Source organism: Rousettus aegyptiacus, unplaced genomic scaffold, assembly GCF_014176215.1.
Source record: "Rousettus aegyptiacus isolate mRouAeg1 unplaced genomic scaffold, mRouAeg1.p scaffold_m13_p_16, whole genome shotgun sequence".
In the NCBI taxonomy this organism is placed as follows: domain Eukaryota; kingdom Metazoa; phylum Chordata; class Mammalia; order Chiroptera; family Pteropodidae; genus Rousettus; species Rousettus aegyptiacus.
This window is the reverse complement of record NW_023416291.1, coordinates 50,951,578-50,973,958: the sequence shown is the minus strand read 5'-3', so window position 1 is coordinate 50,973,958 and position 22,381 is coordinate 50,951,578. Positions and strand designations below refer to the sequence as shown.

Genomic DNA, 22,381 nt, shown 5'->3' with positions numbered 1-22,381 from the left:
CTTTTTTTTTTTTTTTGTAGAAAAGGTGTAGTCACGGGTATTTGTTTGCGACTGTTGTAATTCCGTCTGCTTTCTCAACCTGTCACCACCTCCGCCTGGAGCCAGTGTGCAGGACACACTCACGTCCTTGTCCTGTACTGCGGCGTGAACTGTATGCCATTCACGGTGGTTATCAGGAAAAAGAGTCGCAGTCCGGAGCAGGTCCATGGTCACAGCTTGAAAGGCAGGTGGACGGACGGTTGCGCTTTTCCGGCGGGAGGCTTCGCAGTGAGGGGGAGCCTAGCCTTCCTCTTCTGGAAGGATGGGATTTCGATGAAGTAATCTTAATAAGGGAGCTTATCCAGAAAGAAAAGGCTGCTTGCTATATTCTTTCATTTCATTTCATTTTGGAAGAAGTCATTAATTTTATTAGTAGCGACTCTTAATTTAAACGTCCTTTGTAAAGGATTTTGGCGCATGTCAGCGAAAAGGAAAAATCCTTTGACAATTGCATTTCATTTCAAAATCGTTTGTAGATAGATAGTGAGGAGAGCCAAAGGTTAACCGTTGGTTCTAATAATTAGTATAAAGGTTTCTACATTTGCTTAAATGTTTTTTTTTTTCCTTATAGATGTTTTCTCTCAAAATGAACACGCCTCATACATTTTTTATCCCGTAGTTCTATTTCTTGGTTGGTTAAAAATAACCAAGGTATAGTTTCTGTCATATAAGTCTTTGTCTTTCTTTAGTAGAAATTTAATAAAATAGCATATAGCTCACTCTGGTATGAAAGGGCAGTCGATTGGAGAGTTAGGGGGAAGTGTGGAAATCATATTATGAGTGTGGAGTCACATGCTGTCCACTCGATTCAAGAGGTATATTTGTAGAGGAAGACGTAATGAATGGTGTGGGACATTAGAAAAATATGTTCTCCATGGCCAGATAAGAATTCCTATCTGTTTTTAATCTGTTTCTTATCAAGAAAGGATAGCCGAGAGAAAGGAAAGACTAATTAATGATCGACACTCCCTCTATCTGGTTCCCGATCTGGATCCCCGGGTGCCTGGTAACACTGAGTTTGTCTCTTGGCTTTTCTGGGTCTCGCTCTCAACTGTGAAGCTTGTCGCTGGTTTGGGCTATTTTAAAAGTTCTTTCCTCCTCTGAGAGCCTAAGATGTAGCATCGGGACTTTCTGTGGGGGAGGCGCCCACATAAGAAAATAATATGTTGGGGGCCACACCTACGTTCTTAAAAAAAATTCCTCAAGTTTTTGGTACGCACCTCTGGTTCTCTCGCTCCCAGTAAACTTACTATTCCTCGGTGAATCCTAATTATTTAAACAATACAAAACTTAACAAACCATGTTCAGATCCGTGATCTCCTTTCCTTATTTTAACTTCTGTGGATTTACTTCTCCGATGCTGAGATTTTTTTTTTTTTTTTTTTAAGAATTCTAATAAAGCTGTGACACACGCTCGTCGATTCATCAGAATCCATCCCTAGTGGGAGCAGTTGTCTTGGTAACCCTCCCCCACTTTCTCTTCCCCTTCCTACAGCCTGGAAGCCTTATTCATTATTTGCAGCGTCGTGTTTGGCTTCCAGAATCTCTTTAGACTTGGGTCCGTCTCGAGGGTGGAGTGAATTATTGACAGGAGTTGGCACTGTAAGGATCTGGCTCCAGAATGCTCACGAGTTATCTGTTTGTCCAAGTCAGGTGGCAGGTAGGTTCGACCTCTAACTCCTTCTTTGCTCTGAGATGTCTTAAATCAGCAGTTTCAGGCGGCCTTTTGAGCGGAGTGCACTAAATATATTTTCGATTCATGATCGCGAGTCCCCATATGCAGAGGGGCTAACTTAAGTTCACTGCGGATTTTAAACTGTGCTGGTGGTCAGCTGCCTATCCCTACATTATTCGAAGGTCAACAGTCGTTTTTCTTCCTCTCTCTCTTTGTAACTTTCCAGTCATTCAAAGGTGAAGAGAAAGATTCCACAAATACTGTAGAGTCATGTCGGACACCTAACAGTTGTCCACAGTGTAAAACTGACACAGTTCAGCACAGAAAGAAACATTTTCATCTTCCAGTTGTGGTTTACGTGGAATGAAACATTTCAGTATAGAAGTTTGTCCTCTGTATCTTTACTTCCATCTTCCTTCATATCTAGAATGACAGATATCGGGGTTCAGTTTATTTCACAAAAATACCAGAATCAACAAAAACCTAGAATTCGATGCAGCATCTTGAAATGGCTGATCCAAAAAAAAATTGTTAAAACTCAGTTCACATCTGATAACTCTGAAATATGATGCGGGGTGTATCGTATAGCCTTCAAATAATCGCCTCCAGTCTTTTCTTAAAATATCAGCCACAGCAAAGCTACCAGTATGTTGATTTTCTAAACTTTCCCAGCCCATTAGGTAAGTCCCCAGGGCTGTTTATTTATATAAGGAGCGTGGGAGTGCTCGCCGGATGTATCTGCGAATCGTCGCTTCTCTGAATGGCGAGAGAAAATGTGAAAGGACCTTGTCTGAAAGAGCCCACGCTCAACGCGCGTTGAAGAGGAACCGAAACAAAGCACTTCAGAGTCAATCGTGCTTCAAGTTTCATAGCTTGAAATTTGGAAGAGATTCTCTGGGCTGCTTCGGAGTCGCCAGGGTGGAAGGGGCGGAGGAACCAATGAGTGTAGATATTTGACTTATCTACGGTTCAGATGAAGTGATTCTACTAAAAAGAGCCATAGGTTGTTGGTGGTGTTTGCTGAGCAAGTACAGACCCCAGGGTGTGTTTCACCCCTAGTAAACTGGTCCACAGAGACGAGCCGACCTTGATTTTACTAGTCTTTTTATTTGCGGTCGTTAGGATCACTGGCTGGAAAACGCAAAAGCAGTCACAGATTCAGAGAGAGGTGCACGCTGGGGCCACCGACCCACGAATTCCGAAGAATGTCGGGACAGAGTGTTAAAAGAAAGTCTGACGCAGGTCGTCGGGGTGGCGAGAATGTGTCAAACACTGAGTGAGAAGCGCTCCGCGTGGACACGACTTAGGGAACCCGCCGGGGGCCAGGTGGGGTGAAGTGGGTAGCCGGAGGAGGCCAGCCCTGGTCAGCTGACAGTCTCGTGCTCCCCGACGGCCTCAGAGGGAGGCCGCAAATCGCTGGGCGCGTCTCCTTCAGATGCACTGGGCGTTGCTGTCACAAGCTCTTCCTCCGCCCTGCCCTGATCCGAGGCGCCATGAGGAGTTTTCTTCGGCTCGTTAGCAGAGCATGGCCACCAGTCGCTGGTTGGGATTTCGAGGCGTTGTTCGAGGACGACCGAGGGCGTCGGGGGAGGAGTGCAGTGGAGGCCGAGGCGGCTGCGAAGTCGTGAGCGAGTTAGGGTTGAAGAACGTTTTTCTTTTCCATCGGAGGCCGCATCTCTCCTCGGGACTCAGTCAGGGCAGTCTTCATGGGGGAGCTTTGTTCGCTCGTTTGTCTTATTAGTTTCAGGAATATAGGAACATTGGTCAGACATTTATGGGCTTTATAAAACGATCCCCCCCCCCCGAGGGCTCTTTCCCCCCTCCGGCTCTCCTCCTTGCCTTGCATGACTGCGGACTGCGTCCAGAGCTCCCCATCCCTAAATGGAGCGGGAACTCGCTTCGCAGACGGTGACAACCGACGCCCACCTTTGTCTGGGCAGACAGGACAGGGTGAGGCGCTCGTTTGGTCGTGGCCGTGACGGCGTCCAGAACGACAGCGTTCCGGGCAGAAGGCACGGCGAGCTGCTGCAGGGCGGGTCCAGGGCCAGTCGCGGGCCAGGCATCGGAAGCCCTTTCCTTCAGGGGCCTGCCCAGCCGTCTGCTGGGCCGGAACACGCCCCGGGCCAGCCCACCAGCCCACGGTCCCCTGTCCTCTTGCCGTGACTCCTGCTGTGCGGCAGGTGTGGCTTAGCCCTGCCCTTTTATTGTCATAGTCACAGAAGCTGAATAACTGCTGAACAATGATGTAGCAGGCCCCTGGGGGGAGGGAGCAGTCATTGCCTGCGACTCAGCTAAGACTGTAGCCGCCCGTCAGAGCCCAGCGCGGGGCGCCCAGCCTGTGGGCTCTAGAGTCACCGAAGTTCCTGGCCATTTCCTTCGCCTTCAGTGGGATCCCAAGTGTGTATGGGATGTTGAGTGTCGCGTGGTCATCCGTCCACAGCGATAACCTGAAGGGTTTAATCCTTCTCTTATCAATTTAGAAAGGTTTTAGGAAAAAAAACTACTCCCGGGTCCTCACAGAACAGATGTGAATTAACATCCCGTTGATTTTCTCACTGTGTGATTGATTTCCCTTCACTTCTGTTCCATAGCCTGCCCTAAGGCAAAAGTAAAAAAGGAAAAAGTGAGAGAGAGAAAGAGAGAGAGAGAGAGAAGGAAAGAAGGAAAAAAGGAAAGAAAGAGAAGAAAGAAATAAAGAAAGAAAAAGAAAGAAGAAAGAAAGAAAGAAAGAAAGAAAACTACTTTGTAGAGCTAGGTTAATTTTTCCACTTACCAGTTTTTTTTTTGTTGTTGTTGTTTTGTTTTGTTTTGTTTTGTTTTTAATTCAGCGCTCTCAAGTACGAACTCAGACCGCAGCACCAGGTATGGCAGAAGCATTTTTAATCTGAGCATCCTCTCCACCTTCACGATCTCATGAGCTGAGGGTTCCTCTCTGCCCTGAGCTCACTGTGCCTTTGGGAACGTTGCCCATCTCTCTGTGTATCTCTTTTCTTTTCTGTAAAAAGATAAAGGGAAGTGGTGGATCGGGTCCGTGATCCCCGCATATGGGAAGCGTTTTTAAAAATGTGGATTTCCGAGCTTCGTTTCAGAGCCATCGAACCCGAATTCCTGGCGGTGGAGCCTGCGAAGCTTTGTCGATTAAACAAACAAACGAACAAATGCAGAGAGTTTCTGGGGGTGATTCTAATGATGAGTCAAGTCCGGGAACCTCCAGAGAGGTGGCATGTAACTGTCCGGGCGACCGATGAGACCCAAAGATGTTAGAGGAATGTGAAGACCTTGGGCGGTCGGGGGAGTCAGGGCCATGTCAGGGCTGTGAGAAGTCAGTTAAGTACGTCTGAAGATCTAATCGGCTTTACCGGGCGATTCATGAATCAGGCAGCATTTCATCTAGCCACTAGACAGGAACCCCCAAAGCTGTACAAACACGACAGGTTTTTATAGGCAGAAACTGGGCAGGACAAGAAAGCGATTATCCAAAGAGAAGAAAGGAGCTTGTCAGGCCAGGTTCCTGTCCATCGCGGGGGAGGTGTCTTGTCAGATAGATGGCCTCAGCATCCTTCAGAAGGAGGGTGGAGGGCGCCCACGTGGGAGATTACCTCATCGGGACTGACCAGGGAATTCCAGACTGACCGATTCAGGCTGCATTCCCGGAGAAGGCTGAAACTGCATTCGGGTGCGGCGTGAAGTCTGGGCTCAGTGTGTGGGCGGTAGCACGAGTGACCCCATGCTGGACTTGTGGTTTTGTCGTGAGCAGTGGCAATCTTTTCCCGTGAGGGAGCGAGCCACGTGGATATTTGAGGAAGCATGTTTTCAGCAGGAGGAAGAACACGTACCGAAAGCCCAGGGCGGGAACAGGCTCGGTGTGCGCCTGTAGGGGAGGAAAAAGGTTTTTCCTTCTGCCCTTCTGAATTCCGGCTGGCCACATAATTCAAATGACGCACAGCGCATTAATAGGAGAAAATCCGATTTTAATAGGTAGGCACACGGGAAAGTCACCCCAACATGAAAATGCTAGGCATTTAAGGAAAATGAGGTATATGTCATTCAAAATTCAGGGGGAAATAAGGCAGTTCTCAGGGAGATGAATGGTATTCGTGTTCAGGAAGCAGATGCGGATCGGCCGTCATGAAAGAGGACTTTGGTCAAACGGCCTTTGCTAGGTTCTTGCCTACTACACCTAGGTCCTGGTGAAACAGAGCTGTCCGTGATGATCGCCCCCTTCCCGGACCAAGTCCTTTGTCTAAGTTCTCTTCGATAGCGAGAGGAGAAGGTCAAAGGTTTTTCCTGAGTCTTTCACTTCTTAAAAGTAACCAGCTTAAAATAATATCCCAAAGAGGCGTATTTTTGGGGTGACAAACTCCGTTCCCCCCCCACACCCGAAAAAGAGAAATGTCGCCTCAGGACAAAGATGATTCGGATGCAGAGACTAAATGGTCCTTTGTGGAAATGTGAGTGGGGCCGAGGTGTGTCAGCAGACAGGGCTATCACGTGGGGTCCTGAGAGGGACGTAGAAGTCGCCTGTCCCCGATGGCTCTCCCTCTGGCCCTTGCTTGCCAACGAAAATTCCTGTTCTTAGAACCTCATGGCTTTGTACTCGAGCCTCGTTCTCTCTGGGCTGTAAATGGTACCTTAGTGAGAACTCAGAGAGCGCTTGTCCCGCCGTCGGGAAGAAGGATGGCACCTGAGAGGCCTGGGCATGCGCCGTGGGGCGCGCGGGAGGCCCGGTCTCATCCTTTGCAGCCGAGTGGACGGGGCTAAGGGGAGCTGGCCTGTGACTCTGCTGAACAGGGACGCGGACTTGGGGTGTCCCAAAGCTCAGATAATGCTTCCTTGGTTCCCATCTTCAGGGCTAGCACTGATTACTGGAAGGTTCTATATTTTACAAGTTCCCTGGAAAAATTGAAATATTGTTTTCCTTTTAAATGGACTTGTATTATTATTATTATTATTATTATTTTTTTTTTTTAGAGCAGTTTCAGGTCCACAGCAAAACCGAGCAGAGAACGCAGAGTTCCTGTCTCCTCCCTGTCAACATCCCACGCCAAAGTGCCGCCCTCCCGCATCGACACATCGTTATCACCAAAGACCATGGTTACATTAGGGTTCCTTCTTGGCCTTGTACATTCTGTGGGTTTTGACCATGAAATGTATCCATCGACATAGTGTCACAGAGCGTCATTTCCCGGCCTTGAAACTCCTCTGCGCTCCGCCCGCCTATTCGGGCCTCCCTCGCTCCGGGCAACTACTGATCTTTTTTTTACTGTCTCTCTAGGTTTGCCTTTTATAGATGCCCTTTGGTTGGAATCACGCAACATGTAGCCTTTTCTGATTTGCTTCTTTCCCTTCGTGACATGCACTAAAGGTTCCCACATGTCTTTTTGTGGCTTAATAACTCATTTCTGTTTGGCACCGAATAATATTCCACAGTCCATGTATCCATCCACCTACCGAAGGACATCTGGGTTGCTCTGAAGTTTTGACAGTTAGGAATAAAGCTGTGTAAACCTCCCTGTGCAGGTCTTTGTGTGGACCTGAGTTTTACTTCTTGAGTGTAATGGCTGGATCCCAAGATAAGAGCTTGTTTCATTTTGTAAGAAACTGCCAAATACTCCAAAGTGGCTGTGCTGTTTCTGCTTTCCTGTCTGCAATGAAAGACAATCCTCTTTAGTCCACATTCTTGTCGGTATTTGGTTTTGTCAGTATTCTGGATTTTGGTCATTCTAATAGGTGTGTAGTGGTATCTCGCTGTTTTGATGTGCATTTCTCTAATGACGTATGATGTGCGACATCTTTTTTAAATACTTACTTACCATCTATGTATCTCTTTTTCTGAGGTGTCCGTTCAGACCTTTTCCCCATTTTTTAATGGATTGTTCTTTTTCTTACCGTCGAGTTTTATGATTTCTTTACGTATTTCGAACACCAGTCTTTTATGTCTTTTCCGAATATTTTCTCCCAGTGTGTGGGTGTCTTCTCATTCTTCTAGCGCTGTCTTTCACAGAGCGAAACTTTTTAATTTTAATGGAGCCCAGCTTATCAATGATTTCTTTCCCGGCCTGAAACTTTGGTGTTATCATCAGCAAAGAGCACCTGGATTTCCCCCTATGTTATGTTCTTGGGGTTTTATAGTTTGGCATTTTACATTTAGGCCACTGATCCATTCTGAGTTAACTTTTTGTGAAGGATTTCTGGTTTGTGTTGAGATTCCTGTCTTTCCCTTCCTTCCTTCCTTCCTTCCTTCCTTCCTTCCTTCCTTCCTTCCTTCCTTCCTTCCTTCCTTCCTTCCTTCCTTCTTTCTTTCTTTCTTTCTTTCTTTCTTTCTTTTCTTTTGTTGTTGTTGCAGTACTGTTTGTTGACTATGTGAATCTGTTTCTTTTAAGTGAATCTCTGTTCTTTTCTGCAGACCCGCATTCTTTCGGCAAAACCACGTTGCGTTGCCTACTGTGACTTTATTGTAAGTCCTGAAGCTGGGTAGGTTCAGTCTTCCAGCTTTGCTCGCTGCTTCTTCGGTATTGTGGCTGGTGGCTGTTCTGGTCCTTGTCCTCTCCAGATAAACTTTAGAATCAGTTTGCTGATATTCTCAAAATAGCTTGCTGGGATTTTTGACTGTGATCGCGTTGAAGCTATCGATCAAGGTAGGAAGAAGTGATAGCTTGAGCCTTTCTATCCGTGAACCTGGGCTGTTTCTCCATTTATTCACTCTTTTGTTTTTTTTAATCATGGTTTTGTAGTTTTCCTCATACAGCTCTTGTACACATTTTGTTAGATTTATATTAAAGCATTTTTGGGGGCGCTAATAGGAATGATATCGTGTTTTTAATTTTAAATTCCGTTTGTTAATTCCTGGTATATGAAATATTTTAAATATATATTAACAGGTTTTTTTTTTTCAAAGCATGGCTGCATCATGTCAAGCAAGCTACTTTCCCCTTTTCTTTTTAAATACCTCCATTTTTTATATTATTACTAAACTTGTTTTTAAGATTTCTCTTAAATATTTTTTTTTTTGATTATCAAGATGATACCATTTTATTACAAAATTTTTGGAAAATGCAAGCATGTATAAAATAGAAATGAAAACCCGAATCACCCATAATGCTGTCATACAAATTTTACTGCCGTTATGAACACTTTCGTTGATTTCCTTGCAGTCCTTTTTTGGTACGTGGATATTAGCTGCATTGTATTAACTGAATTATTTGTACATCAAGCTATAGAAAATGCCTTTTCACTCAGTATAATACCGTAATGTTTTCCCTATGTCATTAAATTGTTTTTGAAAACAATTTTTAATGATTTTGCAGTATTTCCTTAAATGGCTTCAAACATTAGGGTGTGTTCTGCCAGTAAGTAGGTATTCAGGTTTTCAGTTATAATGCTGTTGGGATGTAGAGAATAAAATCTAATTTTTGTTCACATCTCTCCGTCTTCTTCGGAGGGAATTTTCCTTGTAGGAAATTTGAAGGAGACCCATTTTTCTTCCCCAACGGACTTTGACAATTGAGAGATAGAAATTGGTCAGGTAGCTGTAACCACAAGGAGCCTAATAACCTCAAAATTAGACCAGTTCACGCACCTCGTCTCAGCTGCCGAGGACCCCCCACGGGCCTGGCCACAGGAGGGGCTTGTCCCTGTAAACGTCGATGTTGAGGAGCTGAGGAGGATGAGATCGGAATGTGTGTGTTCCGCAGACAGAGAAACGCCCACAAACACAGGGAAATTTGCCCATCAGAACTCATTCTTTGGGTGTTAACACTCATCAGGATTGTGCCTCTGCTTGTTGGAGACCGGAAGCAAAGGTAAGGAGGCCCCAGCTCTTAATACCTTTCATAGTTTAGATTGCCTCCTAAAAAAATATGATCAGGAGAGATTTTTTTCTTAACAGTGAGGTGTAGCATCTTATCACGTGTTTTTTTTTTTTTTTTTTTTCTGTGAACTCTCTGAATCCATTGTCCACTTTTCCCTGGGCTTGCCAAGTCTTTTTCTTTATCGATTTCTGGTTGCTCTTGATGTATTAGGAAGATTAATTCTTTGTGTTATGAGCTGCGAAATTTTCGTGAACTTTTTAAAAAGTGGTTGATCACTTTTTTTGGATAGTTGAGGCCACGCTGTTTGCATAATTTGGTGCTCCGCTTTTCAGTCTTAACATTATATCACCAGAATTTTTTTTTTTTTTTCCCTAACGCGGCCTGTTTTTTACATGTCAGAAGGATACGCAGAGGGAGGTTCCTGGAATGCAGAGGGTGTCAGCCTCACTCTGTTTGCTAGTCGTGTTCAGGGGACAGTGTGGGGAGAGTCTGAAGAGCACAGAGTCAGGAGACATTGGTCTGAGTCCTGACTTCGCCGCTTACTGGTTATAACCTAACCTAACCTCACCTCACCTCCGTGTGAAGCCGATTGTGTAATGCTGGCTCTCACAGGACATTTCAGGTCAACTCAGGTGAATTCTGTAAAAGCGTTTGGTAGACTCCAAAACGTCAGGCAATTAATCATTGGTATAGGTGCAGTGCAGCAGTGATAACCGTCACCTTTCTCCAGCAAACATCAGACCTTCTGGAACTAGTGTCTCTAGGCTCTGTGAGATTATGCAGTTAAAAAAAAAAAGGGCGGTTATTTCATATGATGGAAATCAGGTTTGCTACAGTACTAGGACAGCAATAACAAACTCAAAGCCATCAGTAGGTTCAATAAATGAGAAGAGGGATTTTTTTTTTTTTTTTTAGGAACTTTGTCCTGTCTTTGGGTGAGGCAGGGAATGAAGAAGGGCAGGAAAATGGGGGTAGATCCAGAGAAAAAAGAAAGCTCAGTAAATGTCATTGTCTAAAGCCAAAACTACATATTTGAGACCGAATCTGAATTCCTTGAATTCATTAAGGTGGTTCCTCTGTAGGAGTTCACCCACGGCCTCAGGCTTCAGCTACCAAGAAGCCTCTTAAAGCAGACAGTCATTAAGGTTGTTTGTTTTTAAGACAAGAATAGACTCTCTGATGGATTAAAAAAATATATATAGGGTGGTCCTGTCGTATTCCTGTTCCATTGTTTATTTTTATTTTTAATATGTACTGTATATTACATGTTGGTAAATATTTTAATAAGAGGACAGTCATATAGTTCAGTACTCAAAAGACACAAAGCCTTAGTTAGTACTGACGGCACTCTGTGTGCCTGGCTCTATGGTAAGCATTTTACATTTAATCCTTAAAACAAGGCTTGGGAGACAGGGACTGTTTATTATCCCCGTTTTCCAGATGAGAATGCCAAGGAACAAAGAGTTTGGGTAGCTCAGCGAAGCCGGGCCTTGACTCCCGTGTGCCTGGCTACAGGGTCTAGACTCTCCCTCACCATGCCGTTCCGTCAGAGGTGCGTTAGGCGGCGTGGAGAAGGCCCTTCTCCGTGCCCCGCGAAGGATGCGGAGCGCAGTCTGCTCACGTCTCTTCCTCTGCGACCCAGCCTCCTACTCCGGAGACAACCGGTCTTACCGCTTCCTGCTGCCGTATCTTTCTGGAGAGACTTCGTGCATACATCACAAAACCCGGGATGGTCTCCTTTTGCAAATGCACGTGGGAGCCTGCCAGCACGGCGTTCCGCACCTCCTCCCCGTTAAAAGCGCGCACTAGGGCTCACGCCATCATGACATAAAGCGCTCCCTCGTTTGCCGGGGGAGCCACGCAGCGCTCCTCTGTGTGTTAGGACCAGAAGGTGTTTAACCATCTCGCGTTGACAGGTGCTTCCAGGCCTTTTCTGTTCCCAGCGGGGCGGCAGGGAATACCTTTTTTGTACGTTATCCCTCTGGACCCGTGCAAACGGATGCGTAGGATGAGTTCCTGCAGGTAGCATTGCTGGGTCAAACACTGTGTGTGTGTCTGTGTGTGTGTGTGTCTGTGTGTGCGTGTGTGTCTGTCGGTGTGTGTCTGTGTGCGTGTGTGTCTGTCGGTGTGTGTCTGTGTGCGTGTGTGTCTGTCGGTGTGTGTCTGTGTGCGTGTGTGTCTGTCGGTGTGTGTGCGTGTGCGTGTGTGTCGGTGTGTGTGTGTGTGTGTCTGTGTGCGTGTGTGTCTGTCGGTGTGTGTCTGTGTGCGTGTGTGTCTGTCGGTGTGTGTGTGTCTGTGTGTGTCCTGGTGTGCGGTGTGTGGTACTGTACGGTGTGGTCGTCTGTGTGGCTTCGGGTCGGTGTGTGTGTGTCTGTGTGTGCGTGTGTGTCTGTCGGTGTGTGTGTGTGTGTGTCGGTGTGTGTGTGTGTGTGTCTGTGTGCGTGTGTGTCTGTCAGTGTGTGTCTGTGTGCGTGTGTGTCTGTCGGTGTGTGTCGGTGTGTGCGTGTGTGTCGTGTGTGTGTGTGTCTGTGTGTGCGTGCGTGTCTGTCGGTGTGTGTGTGTGTGCGCGTGTGGCACTTTGCGTATTTCGTTTCATTCCCGCAGCCTCTCCGCAGGGTGGGCACGGACGTTGCCGCCCTGCTGGTGGAGAAGTCGAAGCTTAACAATCCAGTTACACTGGCTCTCAGTTTTACAGTCTGCTTCCCTCGTCTAATCATCCACTCTCCATCCTCTTCCGGCGGCCGCGAAGCAGTGAGCACCCCTCTCCGCCTCGGGCACCCACCCAGGCCGCCACGAACTCTCATCACTCCGGCCCCTGAACACCCTGCAGAGTGCCTCACCTCTCCTCCACCTCCGCCACCCTCACCGCAGCCTGCCCCACGAAGGGCCTGAACACAGAATGCGCTCTCTGCCAACATCCTGCTTCCCGTCTTAATCTGTCCCCTGTTTTCTTTAGAGCAGCCACAGTGAGCTTTTAAGAAGAGTTTAGACCTGAGTTTATCAACCTGTGTTTACCTTGGCTTCTCCTTGCGCTTAGGGCATGATCCCGGCCCCTGCCTGCCTTCCTGGCTGCCTTCGGAGCTCTCTCTTTCTCTCAACCTCAGGCTATTTTTTTTTTCCCTCTGACACATCGGTCTTAGATCTTACCACGTCCCCCACCCCTTCCTATTGCGCTCTTATTTCTTTAACTCTTCCTTCTTCAAGTTCTGTTTAAATATCACTTCCTTAAGTCCTTAGGGATTTCCTTTTCTCACTAGGATAGTCTGGAGTTAGGCATTTATTTGTGATTATCGGCCCAGCATTCACCACACGGGTGTGGGGACCAAGTCCGTTGAGTTCATTAAACTGCTGAATCTTCTAACGCCAACCGCAGTTCTTGGAACATAGTAGGCGCTCCAATACGTGTCGAATGGATGGACAGAGTAATAGCTGAGTACGTCGGAAGCCGTGCATTTTAAACGAGCGCCCTTTCTGCGGCTCTCACGTTCCGATTTCCTTTATTACTCGGGATCCAGCCTGTGTTTACAGCAGTTTGATCCCGGCGGCTTTCGGTTTCCTTGACGCACGAGCCACCTTCCTTCAGGTCTTCTAGCCGTTCAGACGCCGTGTAGTGATGCGGTTGGTTTTCAAAACACCTGTATCAGAGCCAGCCTTCATAGAAGGCAACACTGCATTTTAAGATAGTTCATTCCTCTCCGTTGGACCTGAGCTTGGCCGGGTGGGAAAGGAGGAGACAAGGCTCTATTGACTTGCTCCGGATGGTTCCCTGCCCAGCGACCCTCCTTGACCAGAACCCAGACATCCAAACGTAGCTCTCCCCACACTCCCCTGCGATTTCTGGCTGTCTTCCTTGGCCAAGGTAGCTTCGGAAGGAGCAGCTTTCTCCGCAGTGATTTATTATTCAAAGTGGTCTTCCCGACCTTTGTCCTGGACGCTGGTTGTATTGGTGTGGCCTATGGGAGTCCAAAGACGAGGCCGTCCGCCCCGGGTCCGAAGGGACCACCGTCTGCACCTCTGTGATCTTCCGAAGGTGCCTACGGGCCCCGCGGCTGGGGAACTCCTCTCACGGTGTCTCAGGGCTCGTAACTTCTCTCTCCCTTTCTGATCCGCAGTTGGTCCTGTTCAGAGTTTGACCTGGACGAGATTCGCCTGATAGTTTACCAGGACTGTGAAAGGAGAGGCAGACAAGTCTTGTTCGATTCTAAAGCCGTTCACACGATGGAAGAGGTGGCGACTCAGGTACGAAATCCGGACTCGCTCTCGTCTTTTTTGTTCGTTTGTCTGTCTGTTTGGGCCTTTTTAAGCACCCGTCTGATCAATCACGTATTGCTCCGTAATTGTCTCTTTGCGCTCCATCGTGCACTGCCATGAGCAGTGCAGAAGGGGCGCACGCACCCTCGCCGGTGAGGCCGTTGGCACGCCGTCGTGACGAGCGCTGAGCAGGCACCGTAAACCCTGCTGGAGGCGAGTGTGTGGGTCGGCGCATGGCTATCTGGCGCGACTTTGTCGCCAGACACGCGCCATGTCACGGGGAATCCGAGGATACTACATTCATAAAGCGCTGGCCCAGAGGGAAGCGGACAGATCGTTCCGTCTCATATTTCCTTACAGGTCGTATTGCCGAGCACTGGGTTAAACGGGATTCCGGCGTGTTCCTCAGAGTCGGGCTTCGGGATGCTGACGCCCAGTGCCATCTTCAGGAGGGAGTGCTTCTCGAAGCCGTCTGGCCAAGGAAGCTTTGGCTTACTTCCTTTCCTCAGCGGACGGCAGGGGGGTGGTGGAGGCGTTGTGGGGTGAGGTTTGGGGGACAGTGTCCGTGAGGACGGAGCAGATCTCGATGTCTTGGAGCCAGCAGAGGAACAGCAACGTGACGTGTCAGGCGCGGAGCAGAGTCTGGGCCTGTCTGAGGCTTCTGGACGTCCGTCCGGGGCACTTTGAGTTGTTACCTGTAGGCCTTTCATCGTTCTCTTTTCTATCGTTATTTGGCTGTCTGGAAATTAAAGAAATCCATGCATATCAACTCTTTTTATGTTCCATAAGTTTGCGTCCTATACTGACCAAACTCTGGCACTTTACGTAATGTGTAGCTAAGTATAAAGTCAGTGAATAGTTTGTATCGTGGTCTTTGTCCCATCGGAGCCAATGGGCTGTTTTCCTGCTTTTGATAAGGATTGTTCTGCAGGAAGGAAGTCTTTGGTGAGAGGCAGGGATGCTGGGTGGATTCCAGGGTTCTTGAAAGTGGAAGTCTGCCAGGTAGCTAATCATTACAGTACTTGCTGGGCTTGCTAGGTAGGTTGGGGGGTGGGGGGGCCATGGAGACTTGACATCTCAGGTGATTCATCTGTGGGCTCTAACGGTAGATGCGTAGTGAGGTTTAGGTGAGCCGACACCTGACCCTTTGTTCGGTGGACAGGACGTGACCTCTCTTTATCTCCCACATCATTTCCTGCTTCCCCGAAGGCCTCGCACAGATGGTTTAGGGGAACACCCACACTCCATCCGCGAGGGCCCCTGATGGTAGAAACAGGTGGAGAGGAAAAACTTCTCACCGGTTTCAAAATGCAGCCGGGAGCGTTAGTACATCAGAGTCTTGATGGTACTGGAGTCTGGAACGTAAGTTTCTCTGAAGCTCTCACTTCATCCAAAAGGCATCGCGGTCCAGGGGGCTTTGCAACCTGTCCAAGGCTACAGAAGGAGTCCGGTCGGGGCTCTACCGACTGTACCAGGCGCTGTCTCCAATTACAGGCTGCCGAGAATGTGGTACCCCCGCCCACGGGTCTTAGCCGTCTGTGACGCAGGTGCGGACTTCACGTCACTTTGGGCTCTCTGCGGGGCTGTGTTTCCGGCGTAAGTGGGATGAAGTAACAGCTCGATCTGAAGAGGGTGTGAAGGGGTCGCCACGTGCTCGGGAATCACCGCGTAGCCCTTTGAAAGCCGTCGCTGCAGGGAGGACCGTCATGGGCCCGCCCAGTTTGCGTTTTCCTTGCATTCTTTACCCATTTTCAGCCCTCCCCACCCCCACCCCCACCCCCTTGGCAAGCACAAAGCACCATGAGTTTGTATCGAGCACATGACCCGCAGGCACTGGCCTTCGACCGCCAGTGTGACTGTCACATTGGAGATTAGATAAGCCGCGGTTGCATTCACGTTTTCCCAAGCCGAAGCTGCACACAGAGAAAGAAAAGCAGATGAGACTTGCGGCAGCAACAGATGAGTGCAGAGGACACAGGCTGCTTCCGTGGGAGGAAGGGAGAAATCACCGCAGGTGTACCTGTGTACCTGTATGTCATAAGCATTAGCAGGGAGCTCTACTCGGGGCCCGTGCCGCAGATCACTTTCTGTTACCCGTAACCTCTGCAGGGCCAGTTTCCGTCACATGCTGTGTGATTTGCTGTAAGCTCCTGTTTCCGAGCTTGGGCTTCCTCTTTCGCAAACCTAAACTCGTGATTTTCTTCCCCGTTGTCTTGCGAAGGGAGATCGGAAGGGGAGGTGTGTCATGAACAAGGCAAGCCCGGGGTTTTTGTTTTGTTTTTTCCGCATCAGGAGCTTTGCTTTCCTAGTTTCATGTACTTGGTAAACGTTTAGGGTCGAAGCAATGTTTTTCTCATCAGTTTTAGAGATCACGCCTAGATAGTGCTAAACGTCTTCTAATAATGAAAACAGATCAGAGCTCATCGATGATTTTAAAACGTGAATGGAGATGTAAATAGCAGTCGCATCGTTTAAGGAGAATAAAGTGTTCACGTGTGACTCCCCACCTCCTTCCTCGTTCTCTTCTTCGGCATTCTCCCCGCCCCCGCAATGTTATACACTCTCGGGGACCACATTTTTTGTCCCCATTGAAAGAAAAATAAAAGCTTCTGGCTTCCTGTGCTACTTGGGCACAGCGTGACACGTGTTTTCATAAAGGACCCGTATCGAGGAGGCCTGATGCATTTAGCAGGACTTTACCTTGCCCGTTTCTTTTAACCCAGGAAACAGAGGATGTCCCTGTTAAAATGTCAGCCAAGTGCCGTCAGGCAAGCAGTAGCAGCAGCGACAGCAGCATCTCTTCCCATAGTTCCTCTGGGGGATCGTTACCTCACGCCAAGGATCAGCTTCCTAAGTACCAGGTAAGACCTTCCGTGTGGAACACCCCGGAGGGCTGAGGTCGTTGACTGTAATTTCTTTCCGAGGAATAAAGCCTGCGAGGGGGTTCTTCTACTCCAGGAATCCGAGAATACGTCTTATAGAACGTGCTCTTAAATGCTTCCTGTCAGTGCCGGCCTCACACTGTGGCTTTGATCTCTTGGTAAAAACTATAATCGAGCAGAGACGATCCAGTATAATACATAGCAAACGAGGAAGGAATATTGCCCATACGGCGAACTGTCTTGTGCTGCCTTCGAGGTCAGAAGCAGATTAATTAACATGTATTTTTCAGTTTTGTTATCAACACGTATTTTTTGATTTTGTCATGAGAAGAACTCTTAAGGATTCCAGGAATGTATGTGGGCATCCTGAGAAAATAGCCCTTATCAGCAGAGGAGGAAGAAATCCTTGTGTAGAAGAAAGAAACGGCAAGACCTAACTTGAGTGTGAAGAATGGAGGGCTGGTAGCATTTTTTATGCTGTGCGTGTGTGTGTGTGTGTGCGTGTGTGTGTGTGTGTGTGTGTGTGTAAGGTCACAGAGGATAGGAATTAGGGTCGTTGAGACATATTAGCTAAGTAGATACAAGAGAATAAATGTTTCATAAATGTTGACTAGCAGAAGAGTTACTAATCGATGGAGGACATATCAACATTTTTCTTTTGGACCCATGTAGAATTTTTTCTGTCATGGTGCTTGAAAAACAAAGGCAAGGAAATGACCAGCGACCCCGGATCTATGGAACTTTGTTAATTTCCTGGCCAGGATCTGTGCTCCCAGCCTTAAAGCAGTTTGTGGGTCAAAAAAAAAAAAAAAAAAAGCATAGAGTGAAATCGTCAGCTAGTTGAGAATCATAGTTGGTATGTGGACCTTGGACCCCACATAAAAGCAGGATGAGGCATGGAGCGGGGGAAGTTATCGGTAAGGACCGTGAAGGCTGGTTGGCTTTTTTTGTCTGCGTTTGGTGAGAGAAGGTCGGTGTGAGCTGGGACCACAGAAGAGAGCTCGGTACATGAGGGTGAGAGATTCGTGTGTCTTCGCTCCTCTGCAAACACGTGCCAGTGAGTGTGCGTGCGTGTGTCTTTGGAGTTGAAAAATTGAGACGCGAATGTTAAGGATGATTCCCATGTTTCTGCTTGGCCGTGAAGCCGACTAGCAGAGAGTCTTGGCCGGTGGGCCGGGTCACAGGGCGGTGCTTGTTTTGTTTCGGTCAAGCCGTGCGGGGGTGGTAGGCAGCCTGCTAGTCAGTGTGTCGCCGGCGCGCAGAACAGGTGCTTAGAATCCTGCATCCAGTGTCCCCGTCCACTGGTCACCGCACGTGCGTGGCATTCAAATGTCATGACGTGTGAGTGGGTGCATTTAGATACAGGACGCCAGACGTCCAGGAGAGGTCCAGGCCCGGCGATCGAGATGTGGGGGTCACGTCTGTGCAAAGAATAACCAAAGTCAGAGGGTTGGAGAATGCGGACAGGGGTACGGGAGCCCTCTGAGGACCAGCCCTTGTTCAAGGGATGATGTGGGAAAGGAGAGATTCGGAAGGAGGGTGATGAAGAGCGTCAGATAGTCTTAGAGACCTGTAAGAAAGCAAACCGGAAAGCGCCCTTTGGATTGACAGGGAGGCAGAGGTCATCCGAGAGAGAGAGAGAGAGAGAGAGAGAGAGAGACAGAGAGAGACAGAGACAGAGAGACAGAGAGACAGAGACAGAGAGACAGAGACAGAGAGAGACAGAGAGATGGTGGGCGGGCAGTGCACCCTTTTGGACGACAGAAGGGGTGAGAAAGACTGGTCAGAAGCTAGGATTGTCCAATATTGTTAAAATATTTTTGTGAAACTTTAGTGGCACCAGATTGTCCGTTACCGTTTGGACCCTCGCAAACCCCTGCCTGCACGAACTGGCGTTTTGTTCAGCAGCGTTCATTATTGGCTTGAATGCTACCCGAGCATATTTTTTTTTTCCCCCTTAAGATGCGTTCTTAGTCGCAAGAGAATAGTTAGTTACCCCGTTTCTTTCAGAACCTATTCTTTCTATCCAGAGTTTATAAACGAAGATCATGAAAATGTTTGTTTCTCATGACAAAGATTGAAAGTGAACTCTGAGGAGACACTTGGATCCTGTACGAAGAGGTTGTGTGTAAAGAGGTTGTGAACATTAGTAATCATTCGGGGAAAAGTAGGCAATCGCCCATATAGATTAAGATGGTAAAAGGATCAATGGCTGCTTTGAAAAATAGTTTTAATTACCCACTAAGCGAAGGAGAGGCCCCGAGACTCATAAATACCGTTTTCTATTGCATTGGGCATCGTGTCGTGTGCCACACGCTAACTTCGATTGCGGTTTATTTCACGTGGGGCAGTACACGAGACCAGCTTCCGACGTCAACATGCTTGGGGAGATGATGTTCGGCTCAGTCGCGATGAGTTACAAAGGCTCCACCTTGAAGATACATTACATACGGTGAGTTCGGGCTTCCTTCTCTACTCCTCGTGAGAAATGGGCCGGCGATGCTGACTCTCCGATTCAAAAATGCGTTTCTCCCTCTTCTTTCCCTCCTTCCAGGTCTCCTCCCCAGCTCATGATTAGTAAAGTCTTCTCCGCGAGAATGGGCAGCTTCTGTGGGAGCACGAATAAGTAAGTGTGGGGCTTCCCACCCGCCCCCCATTTTTACAAGTGGCTGTTTCTAGACAGAGTAAGTCTTGGAGGGCCGTGGCGCGTTTCGAAGGGAGACGCGAGATGAGTCCACGTTGACAAAAGGACCCTAAAAGTGGCCCTTGTTCTATTCGCAGTGAGCGTGAGGAGGCCTTCGACTTTATCAGGTGGCCTCGGAGGCGACCGAATGACTGCTTCTCGGGGTCGCCGGGCCTCGCTCTGTTCCCCGCCTTTTCTTAATGCCGTCCCCACGATTTCCTCTCTCGGGAATCAAAATGAAGGCGGAGGGGGAAAAAGGAGGGGCCGCGGTAGTGCATTTATGGTGCTTAATATCGTTTCATCCTTTACAAGAACTGAAAACTTAATGCTTGTCAGTTCGTTTATTTTTAAAGGGATGGAGTCCAGTGAGCTTTTCCAGGCCGCTGAGGGCCCGCGAGGCAGGATGGACGGTCTCGGTCACTGTAGCGTCTGTGATCGGTCGGTGCTTGGGCCGTGCAGGATTTTGAGTTTTGCTCCTGAGTTTTTTCTCCCTCTAATTTTATACTTCTGTGTAGACTAAGGATACCGACGTCTCTAACTTAACTTTCATGCTGGCACGTATTCATTGATGTATTTTGAACTTTGCAAACAGAAATAGTTCATATATTTCTTTTCTCGAATAAACTAACGAGACATTTGTTACACGTTAGTAAGTTTGAAAGAAATTGTTTGCAATAAATTAAAAGAACGTTCTTAGTGCTCAAGAGAAGGCTATTTTTTAAAATAATATTGGTAAATTAAATATATATTCCTTTGTAGGTTTGGGTACCATTTTGAGTCAGTCTGCTTATAGTAAATATAATAAATTATTAAAATCTGTTTCCTGCACATTCGTGTTTATGAGAATTCTCACCTCAGGTGTTTTAAACTTGAACTCTTCTAGAATTATTATCAATTTCTTTTATGACCTCCTCACGAAAAAAGGTGTCAAATTGCTCTTAGATGTTAACTACGAGTCCAAAGTAATTTCACTTTGGAGGTTTTTGTAAAATTATAGTAACATCTTGGGGGTCAGTCGCTAAAGCAAAACTTAGAGATTAATTGCAAGATCCTAGGTGTCAGGCACTGAATCAAAATGTGTGGACTTTGGTATCCCATTACGCAATGTGAAACTGTCCGGAAAGCTCTGTTGACTTTTATAGGTTGAACTACCCCCCACAAGCTTCTCTTGTCTTTTTCTCCAACAAATCCCCCTCCAGGGTAATTCCCTCTGGTAGGGAAGATGTGAGGCTGTATTTGTGTATAAAGAAATGACTGAATGCATAACGAGCAACCGATAAGCTGTCTGTGTCGGAGAGTCCGTTAGGAATACAGCTTTATTCATCTCTCGACATTTTTCTTCTCTCTCCTCATTCCTTCCCCGCTCTGGATTTAGCTTGCAAGACAGCTTTGAGTACATCAACCAGGATCCCAATCTGGGGAGACTGAACACAAACCAGAATAACCTGGGTCCTTGTCGCACTGGAAGTAACCTAGGTAACGTGGCCACACGAATGGGCTCTTTCCTTCTGAATGCCTCTGTCGCTGGTGTACGCTTTGCTTTATTTGAGCTTGTTGTGTTGTTTTGTGTGGGTTTTTTTTTGTTTTATTTCGCATTATCTTTAATCCGTGTTTATTTTTTTTTTTTCGTGTGTGTGTGTACGTTGTCCGCCCTCCTCCGTGTGTGTCTGTCCCTAGGTCTGCTGCAGGCTTGCAGCAGCAAGCTGCAGGGGCTGGCGGAAGGAGGACCTCTCCGGCTCACCCGGAGCGCTTCCTTCTTCGCAGGTTTGTGTGGAATGCTGAGTGCGGTGTGACCCCCACACACGTTAATAAATCCTGTGCTGGTTCTTAGAAAAAAAAAAAATCCTATTTGGTGCCTCGCTAGAAATCCAAGGGGCTCTGGAGATAGGAGTTTCAAATGCAGCCAAGTTCCTGGTGTTTTGAATATCCCAACGAGGAACCTCTATTGTAAATGTCTTTGATAATGCCCCAGGGTAAGCTGATTTTGGTCTGCAATGAGCCCTTAGTGTTTCTAAGAGGATTATACTTTCTGGTTTTCCTAGGCCTCTTCTGCTGCTATGAACCTTTTCCCTTTGCCATGGTTTCATTCATCAATTTATTCACCTGCATCCTACCTGCACAGCTTCTTCAAAAGTCACTCTAACGAGAGCATGGAAAACACACACCTGTAATCTCTCTCTCTCTCTCTCTCTCTCTCTCTCTCTCTCTCTCTCTCTGTTAAGTAGTTTAAATGCAGTTTCTAGGTTCTTTACAGGTGTAATCATCTCGGTCCCTCTGGGCAGGTAACATCTGATGTTTAATTGGCTTTCTGGCTAAGGCTATTGAATGTCTCCTGTGGCCTGGCATGACTAACAAGTGCGGGGACCCCGCATCACTAACATTACGGGTGGCGTTTACGGCAGATGGCATTCTGTTCGTCTTTGTGGCCTGAAATGTGCTGAGCGCCACGGTTAACTGATACCCTAATGAAAATGACACCCTCCCCCGCTCCTTAAGAGTGAGGATAGCATGTTTCTATGTGCTCCTTAAAATCGTGAGAATGAGCATGCTTCAAGAAGTAGCTGGCAAGCGTAATCATCAGGCGGGGCCCTGGGCTTCAAGCTGACATAGCAAAATGTCATCTGTCCTCTGGCTCAATAAGTACACAGTGTAGATCAATCTGAAACATTCTTGAAAGTCTGTAATACTTTAGCGTTTTCTGAAATTCATGCCAGGACATGAGTTTTTCTCTAAGTAACTCTACAATAACATGTGTGTCTATGGAAAAGAAGTGGAGGAAAAAATATTCGAAAATGATCATGAGTGTTTTGTATCTGCCAAGAGAGTAGATTATAAGCAGAGAAACAATGTTTAAATTCGTGCAATGGTTTTCAAGTACTTCTCTTTCCCGAGTTGCCAGTATTACTACTAAAAGTGACTATACGGCATTTTGAAAATACCGTGCTATTTAAATACTATTAATAATGACGAAAGTGGCTAAAAGCATCTGCCTGAGAATGTCTATCCGTTGCATCGACTGCATGATTTGTTGATTATTCAC

General features: G+C 47.3%; 1 protein-coding gene across 11 annotated transcripts in view; it reads left to right on the top strand.

The window, feature by feature from the left end:
- Positions 1-22,381, top strand: part of FNIP2 (folliculin interacting protein 2) — an 87,421-nt gene that overhangs the window by 32,097 nt on the left and 32,943 nt on the right. For 4 of the 11 annotated variants that reach the window (XM_036234013.1, XM_036234007.1, XM_036234009.1 and 1 more), the window contains exons 2-7: positions 13,638-13,764; positions 16,500-16,637; positions 19,010-19,110; positions 19,213-19,284; positions 20,717-20,817; positions 21,019-21,105. In XM_036234013.1, coding sequence (XP_036089906.1) covers positions 13,744-13,764; positions 16,500-16,637; positions 19,010-19,110; positions 19,213-19,284; positions 20,717-20,817; positions 21,019-21,105 — 520 coding nt within the window. In that variant the 5' untranslated portion in view covers positions 13,638-13,743. Of the gene's footprint in view, positions 1-20; positions 224-1,534; positions 1,700-4,542; positions 4,577-9,171; positions 9,517-13,637; positions 13,765-16,499; positions 16,638-19,009; positions 19,111-19,212; positions 19,285-20,716; positions 20,818-21,018; positions 21,106-22,381 lie in introns of all 11 variants that reach the window. The other 7 variants (XM_036234003.1, XM_036234006.1, XM_036234005.1 and 4 more) reach the window with 6 other exon arrangements.